At 36.5% G+C, this 18,615-nt stretch overlaps 1 protein-coding gene across 4 annotated transcripts in view; it reads left to right on the plus strand.

The window, feature by feature from the left end:
* LOC117721596 (uncharacterized) overlaps positions 1 to 18,615 on the plus strand; it is a 145,223-nt gene that overhangs the window by 60,454 nt on the left and 66,154 nt on the right. For 2 of the 4 annotated variants that reach the window (XR_013104353.1, XR_013104351.1), the window contains exons 33-41: positions 1,256 to 1,323; positions 3,817 to 3,883; positions 7,065 to 7,093; positions 7,421 to 7,493; positions 11,265 to 11,335; positions 12,305 to 12,352; positions 13,734 to 13,815; positions 15,662 to 15,690; positions 15,781 to 15,853. Coding sequence is in view for 1 of the 4 variants with exons in the window: in XM_076913975.1 (XP_076770090.1) it covers positions 1,256 to 1,323; positions 3,817 to 3,883; positions 7,065 to 7,093; positions 7,421 to 7,493; positions 11,265 to 11,335; positions 12,311 to 12,352; positions 13,734 to 13,815; positions 15,662 to 15,690; positions 15,781 to 15,853 (534 nt within the window). In the remaining 3 variants the exon portion in view is untranslated. The remainder of the gene's footprint in view (positions 1 to 1,255; positions 1,324 to 3,816; positions 3,884 to 7,064; positions 7,094 to 7,420; positions 7,494 to 11,264; positions 11,336 to 12,304; positions 12,353 to 13,733; positions 13,816 to 15,661; positions 15,691 to 15,780; positions 15,854 to 18,615) is intronic. The other 2 variants (XR_013104352.1, XM_076913975.1) reach the window with 1 other exon arrangement.

Here is an 18,615-nt window from a genome sequence, read left to right on the forward strand (position 1 = left end):
CTATGTAGGATTCCAGTCAGCCATTATTTCCAAAAGTCTTTCTCTGAAACATTTGCTTAAATATTATCAATTACAAGGGTAGGCATTCAATAAATAATCATTGAATAAAAATTATGTCAAGATAGAGTTGACAACATTTAAGTCAAAAATTTTTACCAAGTTCAGGAGCAAGATGGTCTGGTATGTGAAGCCACATTTTATATTAATTGTAAGGAAATGTTGCAATCAACAAAGTCTAAGGTAGCCTTAAGGAAAACAACACATTTTCATCTAGAAAGAGAGAAGCATATCAAGGAAGACTTTATATTTTGTATTTTTGTATACTTTGTATTTTAGAAGAAGAAAGTAACTTTGTCAAAATCTGGACATAGTAGTTTTGTATGGTAGTGATAAAGTAAGGTTTTTATAGAACATGATATGGAAAGGTAAGTCTAACAACTGCACAAAATGCCTACTGGTGCTTACTGTGTTATTTTGACAAGGCAGAGAACAGTATCCAGGGTGAATTCTTTGATTCCATGGGCTTTTCATTACTTGTAAAAGTGTGCTCTTTTATGGTTAGTGGAATATGTGCATAGTTCCATGAAATTTGTGCACAACTTGAAGATGACAACTTCTACCCTCTGTCTATACTATGTATTGAGACTTTTGGTGTTTGCACATATGTTCTTCATTTGTAAATATATATTAGAATTTTAAATTTTATTTTACTTTTGAGATCATAATTATAACATTTCTCCTTTAGCTTCCTCCAAAATCCCTGTTTCCCTTCAGTTTTATAGTTCCGTTTCTCACTAATTGGTATTGCATGCATATACATATATGAATATGTTTGGTCTGTATAATGATATTTATGACTTGTATGTATGTTTTCAGGGCTGACCACTTAGTTCTGGACCACTAACTGGTGTGCCCTACCCTCAGGAAAACCATCTGTCCTACTTGAGCTTTCCTCATTGCCTGTAGTGCTTTGTGTAGGGTTGATGGCTTTCCTCTCTCCAGCTTGGCAGGTTCAGTGGTGTCATCCTTGCTCAATTCATATTTGGGCAGCCATGTTGATGTGGAATCTGATGACAAGACACAGTCTCACAGCACAGCTTCTGGTCCTGAGGCTCTTACCATTTTCCCACCCCTCCTGCAATGTTCCCTGAGCCTTAGGAGTGGAACTCTTTTGTAGGTGTGTCCACTGGGATGGGTTGTAAAATTGTCATTTTTATAAAACTTTTAAATATCTTTTAAACTAATTATATTACAGCAGAACCAACTACAAACGTATCAAAAGGAGAACAAGAATGGTGTGATAGCAGAAATATGCAAAGACAGGTACATGCATATTTGAGTTAAAACCTTTAAAGAATTTTTTTTTTTTTTTTTTTTTTTTTTTTTTTTTTGGTAAACAATGTACCAGGAACCATATGAAAGTACCATTCTCCTTGTCTTGGAGAACCAATGGATTATTATTTAATTTTCAGTTTTAACACTCTCCTAAGTACCTAAGCAGACTGGTGTAAGTTAAGTTAAAGTATACTTTTAGATTCTTAAAAATATTTTTTGTTATTTTTGATATTTAAAAAGTCACACCACATTTGAGACATGATTATGTCGTAGAAATGATGAACAATGTCAGAGTCATAACCTCAGAATTTGATTCATTCTAGAGACCTAAACTTTGTCGTGATTCAAAGTTTGATGTTGCCCATTAGGACTGCCAAGGAAAAAGCTTCAATTAGTTATTTTAGTCACACGTGTCCTTATTTGTCTCTGAGAATAGACGTGTATAATTAATACCGTTACCTATAAAGACAGTGATTCCTTCCAGAGTGGAGATTTTGGTGTTCCTCAAGCAAATTTAAAAAATTGCCGTAAAGAAATTCATCATATATAGTACTGCAGTGCACCGACTTTACCTGTCATTACAACATATAGTGGCTGTAGATAGCCCCGAATAATTCCACAAATGCATGCCACCGTATAGATTTATAACTTATATGTTATAACTTATAGATTTATAACTTATATAACTTATAATTTTAGCAGAATATGCTATTGAGATGCAGCAAATGGTGCTTTGTTTCCTGCTGACATTTTATGGTGAATAACTTCTAGTCCCAGCACTAAGCTGTTAAATGCGGAACACAGCGGATGAATTTATATCCTACAGTGTATGGGCACAACTGTCAAAATAGTTAATGAACATCATGTGTGGAATTCCTCACTAAGAAACGAGTTGACATGAATAGACGACAGAATGTTAATGAGTGTTGTATTTGATGCATGTGTCAGAGTGAGACTCGAAATGGTTGCTCAGAAATTATCTTTATAGTAATTTTTTCATTCATTAATTAATTCACTCATTTACTTTACTTCCCATATCATGGCCCCCAATCCCTCCTCTCTTCCAAGTCCTGCCCCCACAAATCCCTCTCCCTCTCCTCAGTCAAGGAGAAGCCTCCCTTGAGTACCACCCCACCCTGGGACATCTAGTTGCCATAGGTGTTAGCATCCTCTTCCAGTGAGTCCCAGGTAGGCAGTTCAGTTAGGGGAAGGGGATCCAAAGGGGCAGGCAACTGGTTCAGTGACATGTTCCACTCCAGTTGTTAGAGGACCCACATGAAGACATGCTACAAATGTGTAGGGGGCCAAGGTCCAGCCCCTGCATGCTCTTTGGTTGTTGGTTTAGTCTCTATGAGCTTCCATGGGCCCCAAGGAAATTATCTTGAAGACTGTGAGGATTATGTCTATGTTATTTAAGGAAACACAAAAAAGAGCCATGACAAACTCTAGGCAAGAGGGCATGTGAGCTGAGAGAGCAGTGGTCTATATCTATATGTCACTTAGTTTGGAACTTTGTGGTTCTCACCAAAGCAGGATGGAATATTACCTTCACAGTTCTTATTTTGATTCTCACGTTGCACAGACAACACCGAGTGTAAATAAGCAGCTTGCACCTTATTCATGCTTAGTGAAAACCATGTTCCTCTTCATCATATTAAAGACTGCTGTAGTTTTGTAGTTCGGTTTTGCTTGTAAAAATCTATAGGTGGTCTGTTTATATGTTTTTACTTAATCATAACCTAACAAAAATTTAACATCAGTAATTTTTTTGCAAGTAGCTTTCTCATCAGTAAAAAAATGTGCCCAAATGGTTAATACTTCAATCACAAATGGAGGTACTGCCACAAAGTCTTTTCTGAACCAACTTCATATTTCTTCTTTAGATATTAAAAACATTGATGCCATTTGAACTGTAAGTAATGGCATTGTACAGTTGGCACATATATCATAATTTGATAATATACAGATTTAACAAACTGTAATTTTGTGAGGAATGAAAATAACTGATATTCTGAGATTAATTCCTTGTTTAATTATAAACACTGGCTTGTTTATTGCATATGCATGCTTCTCCTCTGAAATTCCATTGTCAATTTTTTTTTTTTTTTTTTGGTTTTTCGAGACAGGGTTTCTCTGTGTAGCCCTGGCTGTCCTGGAACTCACTCGGTAGACCAGGCTGGCCTCGAACTCAGAAATCCGCCTGCCTCTGCCTCCCAAGTGCTGGGATTAAAGGCATGTGCCACCACCGCCCGGCCATTGTCAATTTTTGTAATCGGAGACCCAGTAAGATTAATAGTGCTTAGAAAATATCTTTGAGAATCTACTAAAATTTAGGTTTTCAATTTTGCTTCTTTTAGTTTCAACAGAATTATTTTAAAAATAGACAATTGAGATAGTTTCTGAGAAAGTGATTTCTAACTCTGTGCAACTCATTACTGATAATAATTTTAACATTATATCTTTGAACAACTTTGACAAAAGGGCATTGGCAATTTCTTTTTGGCTGAAGATCAAAGGTATGACAGCAGCATCCAAGATGAGGAAGAAGGTAAGGAGTCTACCTATCTGTAAATATTACTTGACAATATGCTTGTTTACAAGGAATGCTGAGCTATCTTCCCAGTGAAAGGAAATTTTTTGAAATAATTATTAAGGAATCAGATCTTTTCAGTGGCAATAAATTATGTCTTACATTTTCAGAGCAGGTTAAATTGATCAGTGAGAATACACTGAGTTACATTATGAGTTTTCTTTTTCATATGAGGACTTTAGGGGATAAGAAACAGTAGTGAAGATTAAGATAGACAGGAAATATGGCTCAGTAAACTGAGGCACTGGCTGTAAAGACTGGTGAACTGACTGAGACCCAGGAACTCCCATGGTGGGAAGAAGACCGAATGCTGGCCGTGGTGAGTGTGATCTCCACACTCACCCCACAGCACACGATATTCACACACATACACATTCAAAGTAAATCGGTGTAATTAAAATGTTAAGAAGTAAGAGTATAAGAAATAAAGAGAAATAAAGCAATAGTATATAGAAAACAATGTGCAAGAAAACTTTTGAAAATGAATAATAGTATCAGATACATGGGAAGACTAGTGTGCAAACTTGAGTGTATAAATTCTGTGTAACTGGACGGATTAAAGCCAGCCTGGACATAAATGTTTGCATTTCATTTACAACAGAGAGGCCTGAGCATGGGGTAAGCCATCCATTTGAATAATTTTCATTACACACAGTGTTGATACTTTCTTAGTGGTACCATAGAAGAGAAAGGTAAGAACATCAGGTACAAGAAAACATGGGTTATTTATTACTGTGTTGAAGAATGACAGAATTCCTTATTTTGTATTACATTTAAACAAATCATTTTCAAAATTATCATACAATATATTCTATCATATTTTCTTACCCCTAAGCCCTCTCAGATTCTCCCAGCCTCCATGCTCACCCATGTTCCTTTCATCTCTCAAAAATACAAATTGCAAAACAAAAACCTCAAAGGTAAAACCCAGCAAACCATAACAAAAATGGGGACACACACACACACACACACACACACACACACACACACACCATATAAAACAACAAAAAGAAAAAGAAAACCCATGGAACCCTTTATGCATTGGTCAACTATTTCTGGGCATCAGGGTTCTCCTGGAGTGAACTTGACACACCCAGGCCCTTGCCAAGAAGAAAACTAATTTGCCTCTTTCAGCAAAAACAATTGCAAATGCCTCCTTAGTTAGGGGTGGGACTTTGTATTCACTTTACCTTCTCAGTGCTAAATTTTTGTGTAATGCATTCTGTCAGAGTCTCTGTGAGTTTATATGTACAGTGTTCAGAAATGGCAAAAGCCTATTCTAGCCGGGCGGTGGTGGCGCACGCCTTTAATCCCAGCACTTGGGAGGCAGAGGCAGGAGGATTTCTGAGTTCGAGGCCAGCCTGGTCTACAGAGTGAGTTCCAGGACAGCCAGGGCTATACAGAGAAACCCTGTCTCGAAAAAAACCAAAAAAAAAAAAAAAAGCCTATTCTAAGGGTTATGGTGTCTTATGTCAGTTCAATTTGGGAGACCTTATGGGAGAAATAACTTTAGGTTTTAGGTTTTAAAACAAATTAAGTTGTATTATTGGAATATGGAATGACTTCATAGTGATATGAATTTCTACAGCTTTCATAGGTGGTTCGTTGAGAGGGATATGAATTGTGATAAGAAGCTCTGGTCCTCCTTTTGAAGTTGTCAGATGGTGCAGATGCTGCCAGAGCTCCAAACTGAATCATAGTGACTAATGTACAGACACCTTTGTAATGAAATGTCACAAACAACCAGTGGGGTGTGAGTCAGAGCACATCAGGGGCAGAGGAGAGCCTAGATTTTACTATCCTTTCTCTCTGTTCTCTGACCAGTGGAAAATAACAGAGAGGAAAATAACAAAATAACTTGTCCATGTCTTGAACAATAATCTCTAATTTCTCATGAGGTTTGATTCCATAGTCTGAGGTTTCTATTGTTGAATTGAGAGGAAGAGAAGTTGTCAGACTTATCCATTTAAAATGTCAAAATGGAAAGGAAAAAGGTGAATGGTGTGGAGATGTTTTGTTAGAAGAGCCAACCAGGTGGAGGGAGCAAAGTAGAAATTCAAAGCCCACGTGCATTCAGAGTCACAGATGAGGAGCTTGGGGGACCTCAACCTATTTCACAGGAAATTCATATACTTTCCTTTAAATTAAAGTCTGAAATATTTTCCTCTATAGATTGTTAGAGGAAAGTGAATGGGAAAACTGTGGTGAGTGGCAGGCCCTCAGTTCTCCACTCAGTAACTTGGAGGTAGCAAAGGCCATGGATACATCAACCTTCTGCCTTTAGTGGGATACATGTGAAAGAAGTGTGGACATCATTGTGATGACAGCTATTTATGGACAAGGGGGTTGTTCATATGACCCAGTGGTAACTTACGAGATACATACAACTAATCACATTTTAAAAGTGTAGCACACATTGCTTCCATTTTGCAATAGCAAGAGTGTGTCTTGTGTAAATACAGCTTATACTTTGTATGTAGCCCGTTACTAATCAGGTCTCCTGTAAAACTTGGGTTGATTTAAACATTGATAGTCCTTCAGCACTAAAACGTCTTATTCCAACCATGTGGCTTAGGTTCACACACCATTTCCAAAGTACTCAGTATGAATTTTTAAGATGGGAAAACTAGAGGAAGCCCAGAAATACCGTGCTAAAAAATAGTCCACGCACAGGCAAAAATGAACAGTTCTGTATATTATCAAGTTTTCATGAGTGTATCCAAAGTGATTGACTCAGAAACTCTGTTGCAATGACTCTGCTATTCTCTAAACACTGGGGCTTCTTTGAGCTTCCAAACTATCACACATGGAGAACTTGGTCAATTCTTTTTCATTACTGGCATGGCTGATACTAAAACATCTTCTTAAAGAGTCATTCTGTGACTTTCTACATTCAGAGCTGAATTTATTTTTTTAAGTTATGATAGCACCCCATAACTATAGTCTCACTTTGCTTTCCAACACTTAAAAATTAGGTTTTTATTCAATTAGAAGAGAAAAACAAAAGATGTGCCCCTCGCCCAAACCAAAATTTATATTTTGAAAGCTAACCATCAAGAATACTTTTTCTAGTAATTCTGTTTGAAAGTATGTTTGACTTTATCATGTTTACATCCAATTATGTCTCTGTCTTTTTTAGACTTTCCTGAAGGATATGTTCAATTGAAGGTAATAAGTTTTCAATTTTTAACTTGCATCATTAAATTCATACTATTCAGAATAAGCAACTGCCAATTTAAAAAAGATGTATTTATGTTTGTATACCCACCTGAGTGTATGCATACATGTACATAATCGTAATATGCCTATGCACATGTATTGAGGCCACAAAAGGGCACTGGATCCCTTCGAATTTACATGTGTTTAGTGACTACTTGGCTTGTTACACATGTGTCAGATTCCCAGCTCTGGTTCTCAGTTGAGCAGCAAATGCCACTGAGCCACTTATCCAGCCCCAACACAGTTATTAAATGTCTCGATTTAAAACCCATATAGCCTTTGGACAAAGAGGAAGCTACTATTGCATGTGAAGCACCAGCAAAGAAAGAAGTAAAAACATATGTCACAGGTATGTTTTGCAATCTTTCTAGGAATTATACTTCAAAACATAAAATATGCATGGTCTTCTAATTTTGTTTTTCTTTTCTGCTCTTCAATTTTGTGTGAGAATTTGATATAAGTAAACTGTTCCTATTTGCATTATTTTTCCCAAAATAGTTTATTCAGTAACTTATTATAATCTTTTGAAGTTTATAATTATAACACAAATATTTCACCTTGTACACCTCAGTTGTTTAACACTCCCCTTTTAGAATCACTATGCTTCTTATGGAATAGCTGCAGTGTATAAAAGTCTGAGGAGTTTTCAAAGTCTGAACATACCTAAATGAAAATATTGTTTATATTAGTAGGTACTTGATAGTGATGTTGAGACTCTGAGACCCAAGTGTTGTCCTCCAGGACTTATCTGCTGTGGTCTATTTGATGCCATACATGCAGTAAGAAATATGGTAGAGTTCAACCTTATTCAGACTAGTATGTCTTGATAACTTGTGGTCTAATCAGTGAATTCTAGTCTATTATCATAGGAGTCTATAGCTGGAACTAACATACAGCTTTTTTGTTGTTGTTAAACTGGGTCTTACTGTGTTTACAGCTATTCTGGAACTAACTTTTATAGACCAGGCTGGCTTTGAACCCACAGAAGTTTATGTGCACCTGCCTTTAGAGGACTGAAATTAAAGACAAGGCACCATCAGACCTTCAAATAGTACAATTTTAAAAATGCAGTGTACCCATTGATTTATTATTATTATAAGTGAATTTATTTTTATAGTATAAATTAATTAAAGTACATATCCTTAGTCAGATATGATACCAAGTCTGTAATAGGTCCTCCTCTCTGTGTATGATATGTGCTATACTTTCTAGTTTTTACATTAACCTCTATTATTAATATTCTTTAGTGTAGAAAATATCTCAAGAACTTATACTTACAACATTGACACAATTACCTATTTTCTTCATTTGTTTATTTTGATTGGTTTGGAGAATGACCCTGAAGTCACATGTATGTTACTCACATACCATAGTAGCAAGGTAAACTGTAGCCCATCATACTGTTTATTGATGAACTTGGTTGATTAATTATTTTGTTAGTTTTATGCAAGTTACATTTACTGAGGAAGAGGAAGCCTCAGTTGAGAAAGTGCCTCTGTCAGATATGCCTGTAAGCAAGACTGCAGGGGCATTTTCTTGATTAATGACTGAATTGGCGCCACCCCTTTTCAGATGGTCCTGTGTTGTAATGAGAAAACAAGCTGAGCAAGCCAGTAAGGAGCTTTTATCCATGGCCTTTGCTTCAGCTCCTGCTCCCAGGTTCTGCCGTGAGTCCTTGCCTTGGCAAAAGACTAGAAAGTATAAGCTGGAAGATGTCCCTCCTCCAAGGTTGCTCGGTCACAGTAACAGGCAGCAAACTAGGGCACATAGAAAGCAGCATCCAGTGTGACACCATTTTATTTTTCTCATGTTTCAGTTGTGCTACTGTTGGTTTATTCATTTTTTTAATTGGATATTTTTCTTTATTTACATTTCAAATGTTACCCCCTTTTCCCAGTTTCCCCTCTGGAACCTCCAATCCCACTTCCCCTTTACCTGCTTCTATGAGAGTGTTTCCCCACTCACCCACACACTCCCGCCTGCCAGCCCTGTCATTCTCCTACACTGGGGCATCGAGCCTTCTTTCATAGGACCAAGGGCTCCTCCTCCCATTCATGTCTGACAAGGCCATCCTCTGCTACATATACAGCTGGAGCCATGGGTCCCTCCATGTGTACTCTTTGGTTGGTGGTTTAGTCCCTGGGAGCTCTGGGTGTGTGTGTGTGTGTGAGTCTGGTTGGTTAATATTGTTGTTGTTCTTATGGGGTTACAAATCCCCTCAGCTCCTTCAGTCCTTTCTCTAACTCCTCCATTGGGGACCCTGTGCTCAGTCCAATGGTTGGCTGCAAGCATCTGCCTCTGTATGTCAGGCTCTGGCAGAGCCTCTCAGGGGACAGCGATATCAGGATCCTGTCAGCAAGCACTTCCTGGCATCTGCAGTAGTGTCTGGGTTTGGTGACTGTATATGGGATGGATCCCCAGATGGGGCAGTCTCTGGATGGCTTTTCTTTCAGTCTCTGCACCATACTTCATCTCCGTATTTCCTCCTGTGAGTATTTTGTTCCCCCTTCTAAGAAGGACTGAAGCATCCACACTTTGGTCTTTCTTCTTCTTGAGCTTCATGTGGTCTGTGAATTGTATCTTGGGTATTCCAAGCTTTTGGGCTAATAACCACTTATCAATGAGCGCATTGAAATTTTTAAAACTTAGAATAATTTGCGTTTCCTAAGTTAGTGTAGGATTAAGAACACAAACATCAAACAACAACATTAGCAACGATGACAACTACAGTTAGCAAACAACACATACCTTTCAAAAATAACTTCAAATTTCCGTGGACTCAATTCTCCAATCAAAAGACACAGGTTAGCTTATGGATTAAGAAACAAAATCTATCTTTCTGATGTCTACAGCAAAATGTACCTTATTTTCAAATATACATATTGCCTTAAAATGAAGAGGTGAAGATTAGTGTATTTCTTCTCCCCCATCTTCTCAGATCTCTCCCACCTCTCTACCCACCCAACTTTCTGTTCTCATTTCCTCAAAATTAAAACAACACACACACACACACACACACACACACACACACACACACACACACAGAGAGAGAGAGAGAGAGAGAGAGAGAGAGAGAGAGATCAAAATAAACAAATTAGGAAAATCCATAAGACAAAAAAAGTTGCCAAATAAAACCACACCAAATTAAAAAAAACAAAACAAACAAAAAAAGCACACGTTGAAAAATATGGAGTTTATTTTGTACTGACCAACTACTCTTGGGCATGGAATTTGCCCTAGAGTATGGTTGTCACTCCATTTGAGTGACTGATTTTCCCTTTGTCAGAAGGTATCAGCTGCAAATAGCTTCTTGGTTAGGGGTGGAATTTTGTGTCCACTTAATCTTTCAGTGCTGGGATTTTGTCTGGTCTGAATCTGTGCAGGTCTTGTGCATATTGTCACAGTCTCTGTGAGGGCATCTGTGTATCAGTTCTGTCATATCTGGAAGATATTTCTTTGGAGTCACTCACCACTCCTGGCTCTTCTAATTATAATTTTTCTATATCTTTTTGTGCATAGATCCCTGAACTCTGAGCGGGAGAGGTTTGATTTAAGACATCCCATTTGGGACTGAGTGCTCCAATACCTCTCACTCTGCTCATTGTCTAGTATGGGTCTCTGGGTTGGTGTCATCTACTATAAAGAAGAAGCTTTTCTAACTAGGGCTGAGCGAGGCACTGACCTGTGGTTATGCCACTATGTTATCAGGAGTCATTTTATTGCACGTTCCTTTACTAGAACAGTAGCAGTAGCATTTTCCCTTAGACTCATGACTTATCTAACCCTTGTTTCTTGGACTCATTAACAGTTCCATTTCATGGAGTGGGGCTTAACCCCAATTCAAAAAAGTGGCTGGCTAATCTCATTACATTTGTGACACTACTGTACCAGTACATCATACAGGCCAGTCACTGTTGTAGCAGGGTTTGTAGCTGTGTGATGATTGATAGAATCTTTCTCCCCCAGTGGTGTGCCTACATAAAAGTTTCTAAATTAGGAATGAATGAGTCATTTTGGATTGTGGCTAATTATTAGCATTTCTCTCTATATTATTAGAAGGCCTACCATTTTGTCAAACTATCTATATAGTTTATTTTCACTAATTATATATATTTGTCAGAACCAGATGAAAACTTGTCATCAGAGGAAGAGCAAGAGTGGCTTGATTATAGTGAAGAGGAACATTCAGAGGTAACTAAGTATTTAAATGGATTCTCTTTGTAAGATTTTCACTAGCAAACATTGAACCCATAGATCATACGAAATTGCTTTTGACTTCTATTGAGAATCGGGTGACTGTGATTTACTGTTTAATCTCAACTATGTAGTTAGGCAATACACTAGTTTTAGAATCGACAGTGATAGAAGATAAGCCTTATCCTTGGATCTGTGTATGTGTGTGTGTGTGTGTGTGTGTGTGTGTGTGTGTGTATGTGCTTCAGTCCTTTATTGTATTCACATGTTAAAGGCAGTTCATTTGAAATGTATAAATGTATAAGAAATTAAAATTTTGAGCAATATAACAACAATCTCTCCTGAATTTGATTCATGCTAAAGAGTTATTATCTTAGTGACTCAAAATATATATTATTTATTGCTTATATAATTATTATTATATATTATTTATATTATCAGTATTACACAGCTTAAAGTTTCCGTTCATCATTTGCTTCTCTAGTTGTAGTCAGTGTCTTTGTTATGTGAGAGCCTGGGACTTATAGTTCTAGAAGTCATATTACCTAGAAGGAGAATAATAAATTACAGAATGTGACTTTTGGTGTTATCCTCCAAAGAATAAGTTTCAAACTTATTTTTTGTCTTTGTTTCAAGGAAGAGACTCAGCAAACATAATAACACATATTACTCCTAACTTCGCTTGGTGTTAGAATATGTCAGGACTGTACAGAATGGATAAGGAACACATGAATATATGCTACCATGCAGGTTTCTAGTTTGTATAAAACCATAAAAGAATATGCTAATGGGATAGACCATGTAGTACCAGAGGCATCTCTGCATATATTTTACTTGCTTTCTTCTTGAATAATTTGTGGGTTTTCAGGATTAAATATGTATAAGGCTGCCAAATGTAAAATGTGTCGTATAGTATATAGGCAGTATTTCAACAGCAACACAAGTAATGAGAAAATAACATTTGAGTTCCAGGTGGAGAATCCACATACTGTCTGGTTGGAGCACGTTTCAAGTGTGAGTATGGTGCTGGGGACAGAACCTGCACTCAGAGAAAAGGCTTTCTGAATGTGAATGGGAGGAGGGAGAGGGAGCTGCTGGAAGTCTGTGTGGAAATCCTGTGGGAGAAGAGCACAGATCACGTCTATTCACTGGCTGAGATGTAACATCCTGAATTATCCAGGAAGCACAGGGTAATAGAACCATCACTGTAACCATTTCATTTCTCATATTATATGAAAATAAATTGCACAAGTAAGAACCTCTAACATTTCACAGAGGTAACAAGTTTGTATGTGTTCATTCTTGGTGAGGTTTGCCATGTTTCTGAAGTTCTCTTTTAATTGGGGAACAACCATGTATGATAGCTAATATTTTTGCCTTTATTTAGACAACCTATGGGAAAAATTCCATATCAATTTATTACTCTGTGGCACTAATTTTCTTCTTCATAAATTTTTGCTCAGAACACCTAAATGGGGAAGCACTTACAAGGCCCCATTACACTCACCATAATGTACTTCAAAGCCTTTTCATAGTACAAAACATTCTTGTCTTTGGAAATGTTTTACATCAACAGTGATATCATAAAGCAAAATTTCCCCTAAATTGTAAAAATCTTTTATCATTTTTCAAGGGAATAATATATTGGTCTCCTGAAGTTCGTCCCTCATTAAAGCATGCATACTGGCTTTTTTTATAGACTCTGAATATAAATCCTCTGGATCTCCACGATTAGTGTACATGCATGGAAACTGTGAAGAGCAAACCTAGAAATTATTAAGAAAACATATTTGATAATATTTCATTTTTATTCATGCCTTTTATTGTCAGTATTATAATTAATTTAAAAATTAGTAATTGAGACACCATTTTGGAAAGGGTTTGGTGATCTCTATGTAAATAATTTTAAACACTACTTTCAAAAATATATATTTAAGTGACATATCTATTCATAGGAAAATGCAAGGAAGAGAAAATATCATAAGTGGCTAAGAGACCTGTACATCTGCTTCCTCATTGATATTATCAATATAAATGGTTTTGAAACATAAGATATGCAGTCATGGTTACATAAAATCTTTGTAAATATTCAATAAATAGCTGTGGGGACTTAACTCAAGTCTTTTTCTTTAAATATGAATTTTTCTAATGATGTGCATGTCTTCCCTCTTTCATTCCTTCCCTCCTTTCTTCTTCCTTCCTTTTTCCTTCCCTCCTTCCTTCCCTACTTTTTTCTTCCTTCCTTCCTCTACCTTCATTAAAATTATCTTTCCACTCATGCTAGTTTTATTTTTAAAATAATTAATTTTAAAATAGAAATTAAGTCTTGAGAACTTAAAGATTAGGGAATCTTCATGCAACTAATTACTGACAATGGTTTAAAAATGTGTTTAAGGAGTCTCAACCAAGGAGCATTGCACAGTTACCCATGCCTAAAGATGAAAGAGGAGGAAATGTCATAATTGGCCAAGAGAAAGGTAAGAACTTTAATATATATATATATATATATATATATATATATATATATATATATATTTTTTTTTAAAAAATCCATTTGAGAGGCTCAGTAATATTTCTCATATAATATAGCATTTGCTACTCAAGCATGACAATATGAGGTGTATCTCCAAAACCGATGTGAAAAGGTGGGGGAACACCTGCAGCAAAACTGGAGGGAGAGACGGGAGAATCAACCCATAGTTTACAGGCCAACTAACCTCTGGTGTGCTGTGCAGCTAAAAGGGAAAGAGTAACCTTGTGTCAATGAGGTGGAAGCTAAGAAGCTAATAGAAAACACACATCTACTTATTCTACATCTACACATCCACACCCCTACACACACACACACACACACACACACACACACACACACACACAAATTTTAAAAATCAATCTGACAAGGCTTATTTAAGACAGAGAAAATGAGTTATTCTCCTATCCACCCACAAATCAGCCTACTATATATTTAAGTTATACTGTTTTAGACTGAGTGCTTGACTTTGGCAAGCTGCATAGGGACCGTGAACGTAAATCACTATTTCAGAGATGGAAGGGTATTAGCTATGTAGGAAGATAAGATTAATGTGAAGTACAGTTTCAAACATGGGCGTCCATGCACCTTAGGATTGCACTTCATAAGTTTAAAGCTTCACATGGGTAGGGCATCATCAACTGACTCCTGCTTAATACTATATTTATAGCTTTTTCTGACCATGGCCGAGTACCGCTTCAGTGATTCTACTAAACAGCAGGTCATGAACCCCTCAATCACTGCTGTCTTTAGACTGACATCTGTGTTATTTCATACTTCTTTGCTCTAGCTTTTTGTACCCTGCATCTTTCCTCAGTCTTTCTAAACTCTGTCTCTAGGAGTCAAATCAGGATTTCTTCTGAAGGCCCACTCATCCCTGACACATTTTTATGCATTTTAAATCCCAGTGACTCAGAAAATAATTTTGAAGCAAATTGGTTAATCATACAATATAACAAACACACCAATGCAATTTTGGGGAAAAAAAACCATACTAGGATTGTACATTATATTGATTGTTATAAGGACTGTGAAAATAACTGATCAGTAACTGCTAATTATTTTGTGAAAGATCAGTTTATTTTTATTTGATAATAACATTTTATTACTATTAACTTATTATGGGATTGTATTATGTTTTAGGTTCTCAAATCTTCTGAGAAATATTTATTGAAAAATGTAGAGTATTGTATCCAGAGTGGAGAAGGAATAATAATAACCCATACATATGAACAAAGGAGGAATGTTTTCTGTGTCATTATTCTTATTGTTACTATACAGGTTAATCAAATTGGTTAACAACAACAGGAAAGACTTGAGTGTTTCCCTGGATTTTATGACTGTGTTCTGCTTCCCAAATTAATAGTTTGGAGAGAACAGTTTCTCATTCTGAAATGTTTGACTGGTGATATATGCTGTGTCATACTGCTTGTTGTCTGGGTTAAATAATGCCGTCTCATAACAGAGGTCACCTTTCCCTGCATCAGTTAGGAATGAAACATAGGTATTACTCTCAGAGTCTTTTCCATTTAGCTGGGCTCACTGAAATCATCTCACCTTAAAAATAGTTTCCTTTAGTTAAAGTTAAAACCTCATTTTGTACTTGATTTTTACTTTGTTGATGTCTTAATCAGACCATAACAGAGCAAACTGAAGATAAACCAAACGCTAGTCTTAAAAGAAATATTCCCAATAATAAGTATGACAATTGTTTTCCATGCTAATTCTGTGTGGAATTTTAATAGATCCTGTCATGTTAAGATGCAATTAACATATGACTCTGTTTTTTTCAGGCTTTCCCACTGAATATCCTGAATTAAAGGTAATAATTTACATTTTGTTCTGTATCCTTAACTTCTGAATATATGACATAAAGATGAGTCATTAAACATCTTATTCCAAACCCATGTAGGCTTCCATTGAAAAGCAAGATTTTGTACCAACTGAAAACTCAACACGGAATCAGGAAACATCATTATTGGCAGGTAAATTTATCAAAAGTTATTTCCATTAAGCAAGTACTTATGAATATTTGAAATGTCCCTACAATATAATTCTCTAATTTAGTGAAAGGATTAAATGTAACAAATACAAATAGCATTTTAACATTATTATATAAAAATGAGAGGTATTTATTAGTTAAGAATTGGTTTTCATCATTGTGAGTTACCACTCATGCGCTTTGGTGGCTATGCATCAGCTCACTTGCATTTCAATTTTGGAATCCATAAATTTCCTAGTGATTAGTTGTTCTAATTATTAAAGATCAGGATACACAAAATATAAAATACATAATTTTTCTCAGCTGTCTATGCAGCATGTACACTTGGCTGATTGGGAGGCTGAGGTGAGATATTCCTCTGTCACCAGGAATGTCAAGTGATCCTTTGAGCTTTGCATATTAATTCACAGTGGTTATGACATAAGTTCATGAAACCCATGAAAACTGAAGACCAAATCTCAGCATGCAGAAGGGATGTGGGCAAGTCTTACCTATCCATAACTGAAGAGTTGTGTGTGTGTGTGTGTGTGTGTGTGTGTGTGTGAAGAGTGAAGCCTGAGTATGTGCTCCTGTGGAAAAGATCACATATCCAAGAATGTATGGATAGCAGAAATTAAACTTGATTTTTTAGATAAAAGGACACAAATTTGGGTGTATAGGGATAGATCTGGGAGAAGTTGGGGTGAGTAGTATAATGAGAGCAGGTTGCATGAAAGTCTCAAAGAAGAAGTAATAAAACTATAAAGAACTGGTCTTGTAAAAATAAGGAATAAATTTAACTCAGTTGTGGAAACAGTCTATAGGTATTCTTTATGTATTTGTGTTCTAATTAATGTACTACTTAAGTCAGTGGGCTTTAGTCAATCATGATATATGGATTCAACAGGAATTTACATAATGCAATGTGATAACGGAGTTTGTCTTGCTTATCCCTAAGAATTAATTTTATAGAACAGTTTCAATTACATGCAAGCACAATTACTGACAACAGCAAATTCAAATCCATGCAAAACTGAATTGCATACTTTTGAATGAGTTTTCTTCTGATTTGGCTGTCATTATATTTTTGTTAACACGAATTGGTTTAGGATTCTCCCTAAAGCTTCACTTGCATACAGTGCAAGGGAACTGAAACCCATCCATCCTATAATTTATTAATGAGAACTTTCCTTTAAGAAGCACACATTCATGAGAAATAGTAAATGAAATCCACCAACTGAGGTAGGTAGGAAAAGGAATGAGAGGAAACAGACATCCTCTAGTCATTTCATGTGGCTCACGCAGTGTTTCACGCTTACACAGTGTCAGTGTCTAGTTGTTTAGGGGGTCTCAGTTCATATTTATACTCTTATAATGATTTTTATTAGATATTTTATTTACACTTCAGATGCCATCCCCTTTCTCCATTCCCCGCCTTAGAAAACCCCTAACTCATGCCCCTTTTCCTTTTTGCATTTATACATTTTTTTAAAATAATGTTAATCATAAGCTTTATAAGTTTGGAATTGTTCAATCAGAGGTGTAACCCACTACCCAACCTAGATATAACAACTATCTTTGACTGGTGGAGATACATGAATATCTGCCTCCCTGTCTCCCCCCTCTTTCTCTCTTTCATCACCTAGCTTCTCCTCTCCTTCTTCTCCTCTTCTTACTCCTTTTCTTCCTCTCAGTACTCCTCCTACCTTAGCTCCTCCTACACATCACCCTTCCTGTGAAAATGAAACATTTCTCTCAAAATACAATTAGAGCATAATTATGCCAATTTGTACCAGTGAGGTACAAGATAGTCCTAATACCCTGTCCATCCTTTTGTTGACTAACCAGCACCTCTGTTATCTATCCTAACTAAAACATTTAGTTCTGAACCTGGCTTTAGGATGAATGTCAGCTGACGACCATCCACTCAAATCTTTTCTCTTAAGGTAAATAGCTATAAGTTTTTAACCCCGTCAGAAATCCAGAATGACTGAGTTAACTATAATTGTGGGAAGCACAAAGCATAGCTTCTAAAACTTAGCCAATTTATAGAGACCTCTGAACACCTGAAAAGCCCCTATACTACCAAACGTTGGAGCATCAAATCTTCAGCCTTCTGGCCCAGAATCATCTGACAGACCTTGGTGATGCAGGATTATTAAGGACTGATTACTCTGTCTAGGCAGATGTAATCAGTCGACTATTCTGCATGTGTGTCCTTTTCTGGACAGTAATTTGTCTGTAGATGGAGAGAGGCAATTCTTGCCTAGTGGCTGTTACCACACAACTGGAGTAACTCCAAGGATGCTCAATTTCTTTTTAGAATCCACGACAGGAAGCTGTCAGGAGCAGACAGGTCTCTAATCAATATGAACATTAATATATAAATATTTGTAGCGTCAGTTCTATGAACTTCTGATGTTTTGAAAACCAACTATCCATGTAAGGTAACCCGGACTGTTGTCTGTTCACTCCTCTCAGCTATTTCTAAATAAAATATGGAAAACACCCTAACAATAAACTCAAAAATATGAATTTGCTATAGTCCCTTAACTCATAGGTTAACTGTCCCAAATCAGTTAAGAAAGTTAAAAAAGGGCTGGGTCTAGGCCTTGTATTCCTAAATGTGTTATACAGGCACAATGCCCATGAGTGTATCAATATTCATCTCATTTTTATATTAATAAGAGGCTCGTACCAATGAAAACCTTAAATTTGAGATCAAAGTAAATTTTGTACCATTTAAGAAATTATAACTTCATCTTG

Source organism: Arvicanthis niloticus, chromosome 16 (assembly GCF_011762505.2).
Source record: "Arvicanthis niloticus isolate mArvNil1 chromosome 16, mArvNil1.pat.X, whole genome shotgun sequence".
Lineage (NCBI taxonomy): Eukaryota > Metazoa > Chordata > Mammalia > Rodentia > Muridae > Arvicanthis > Arvicanthis niloticus.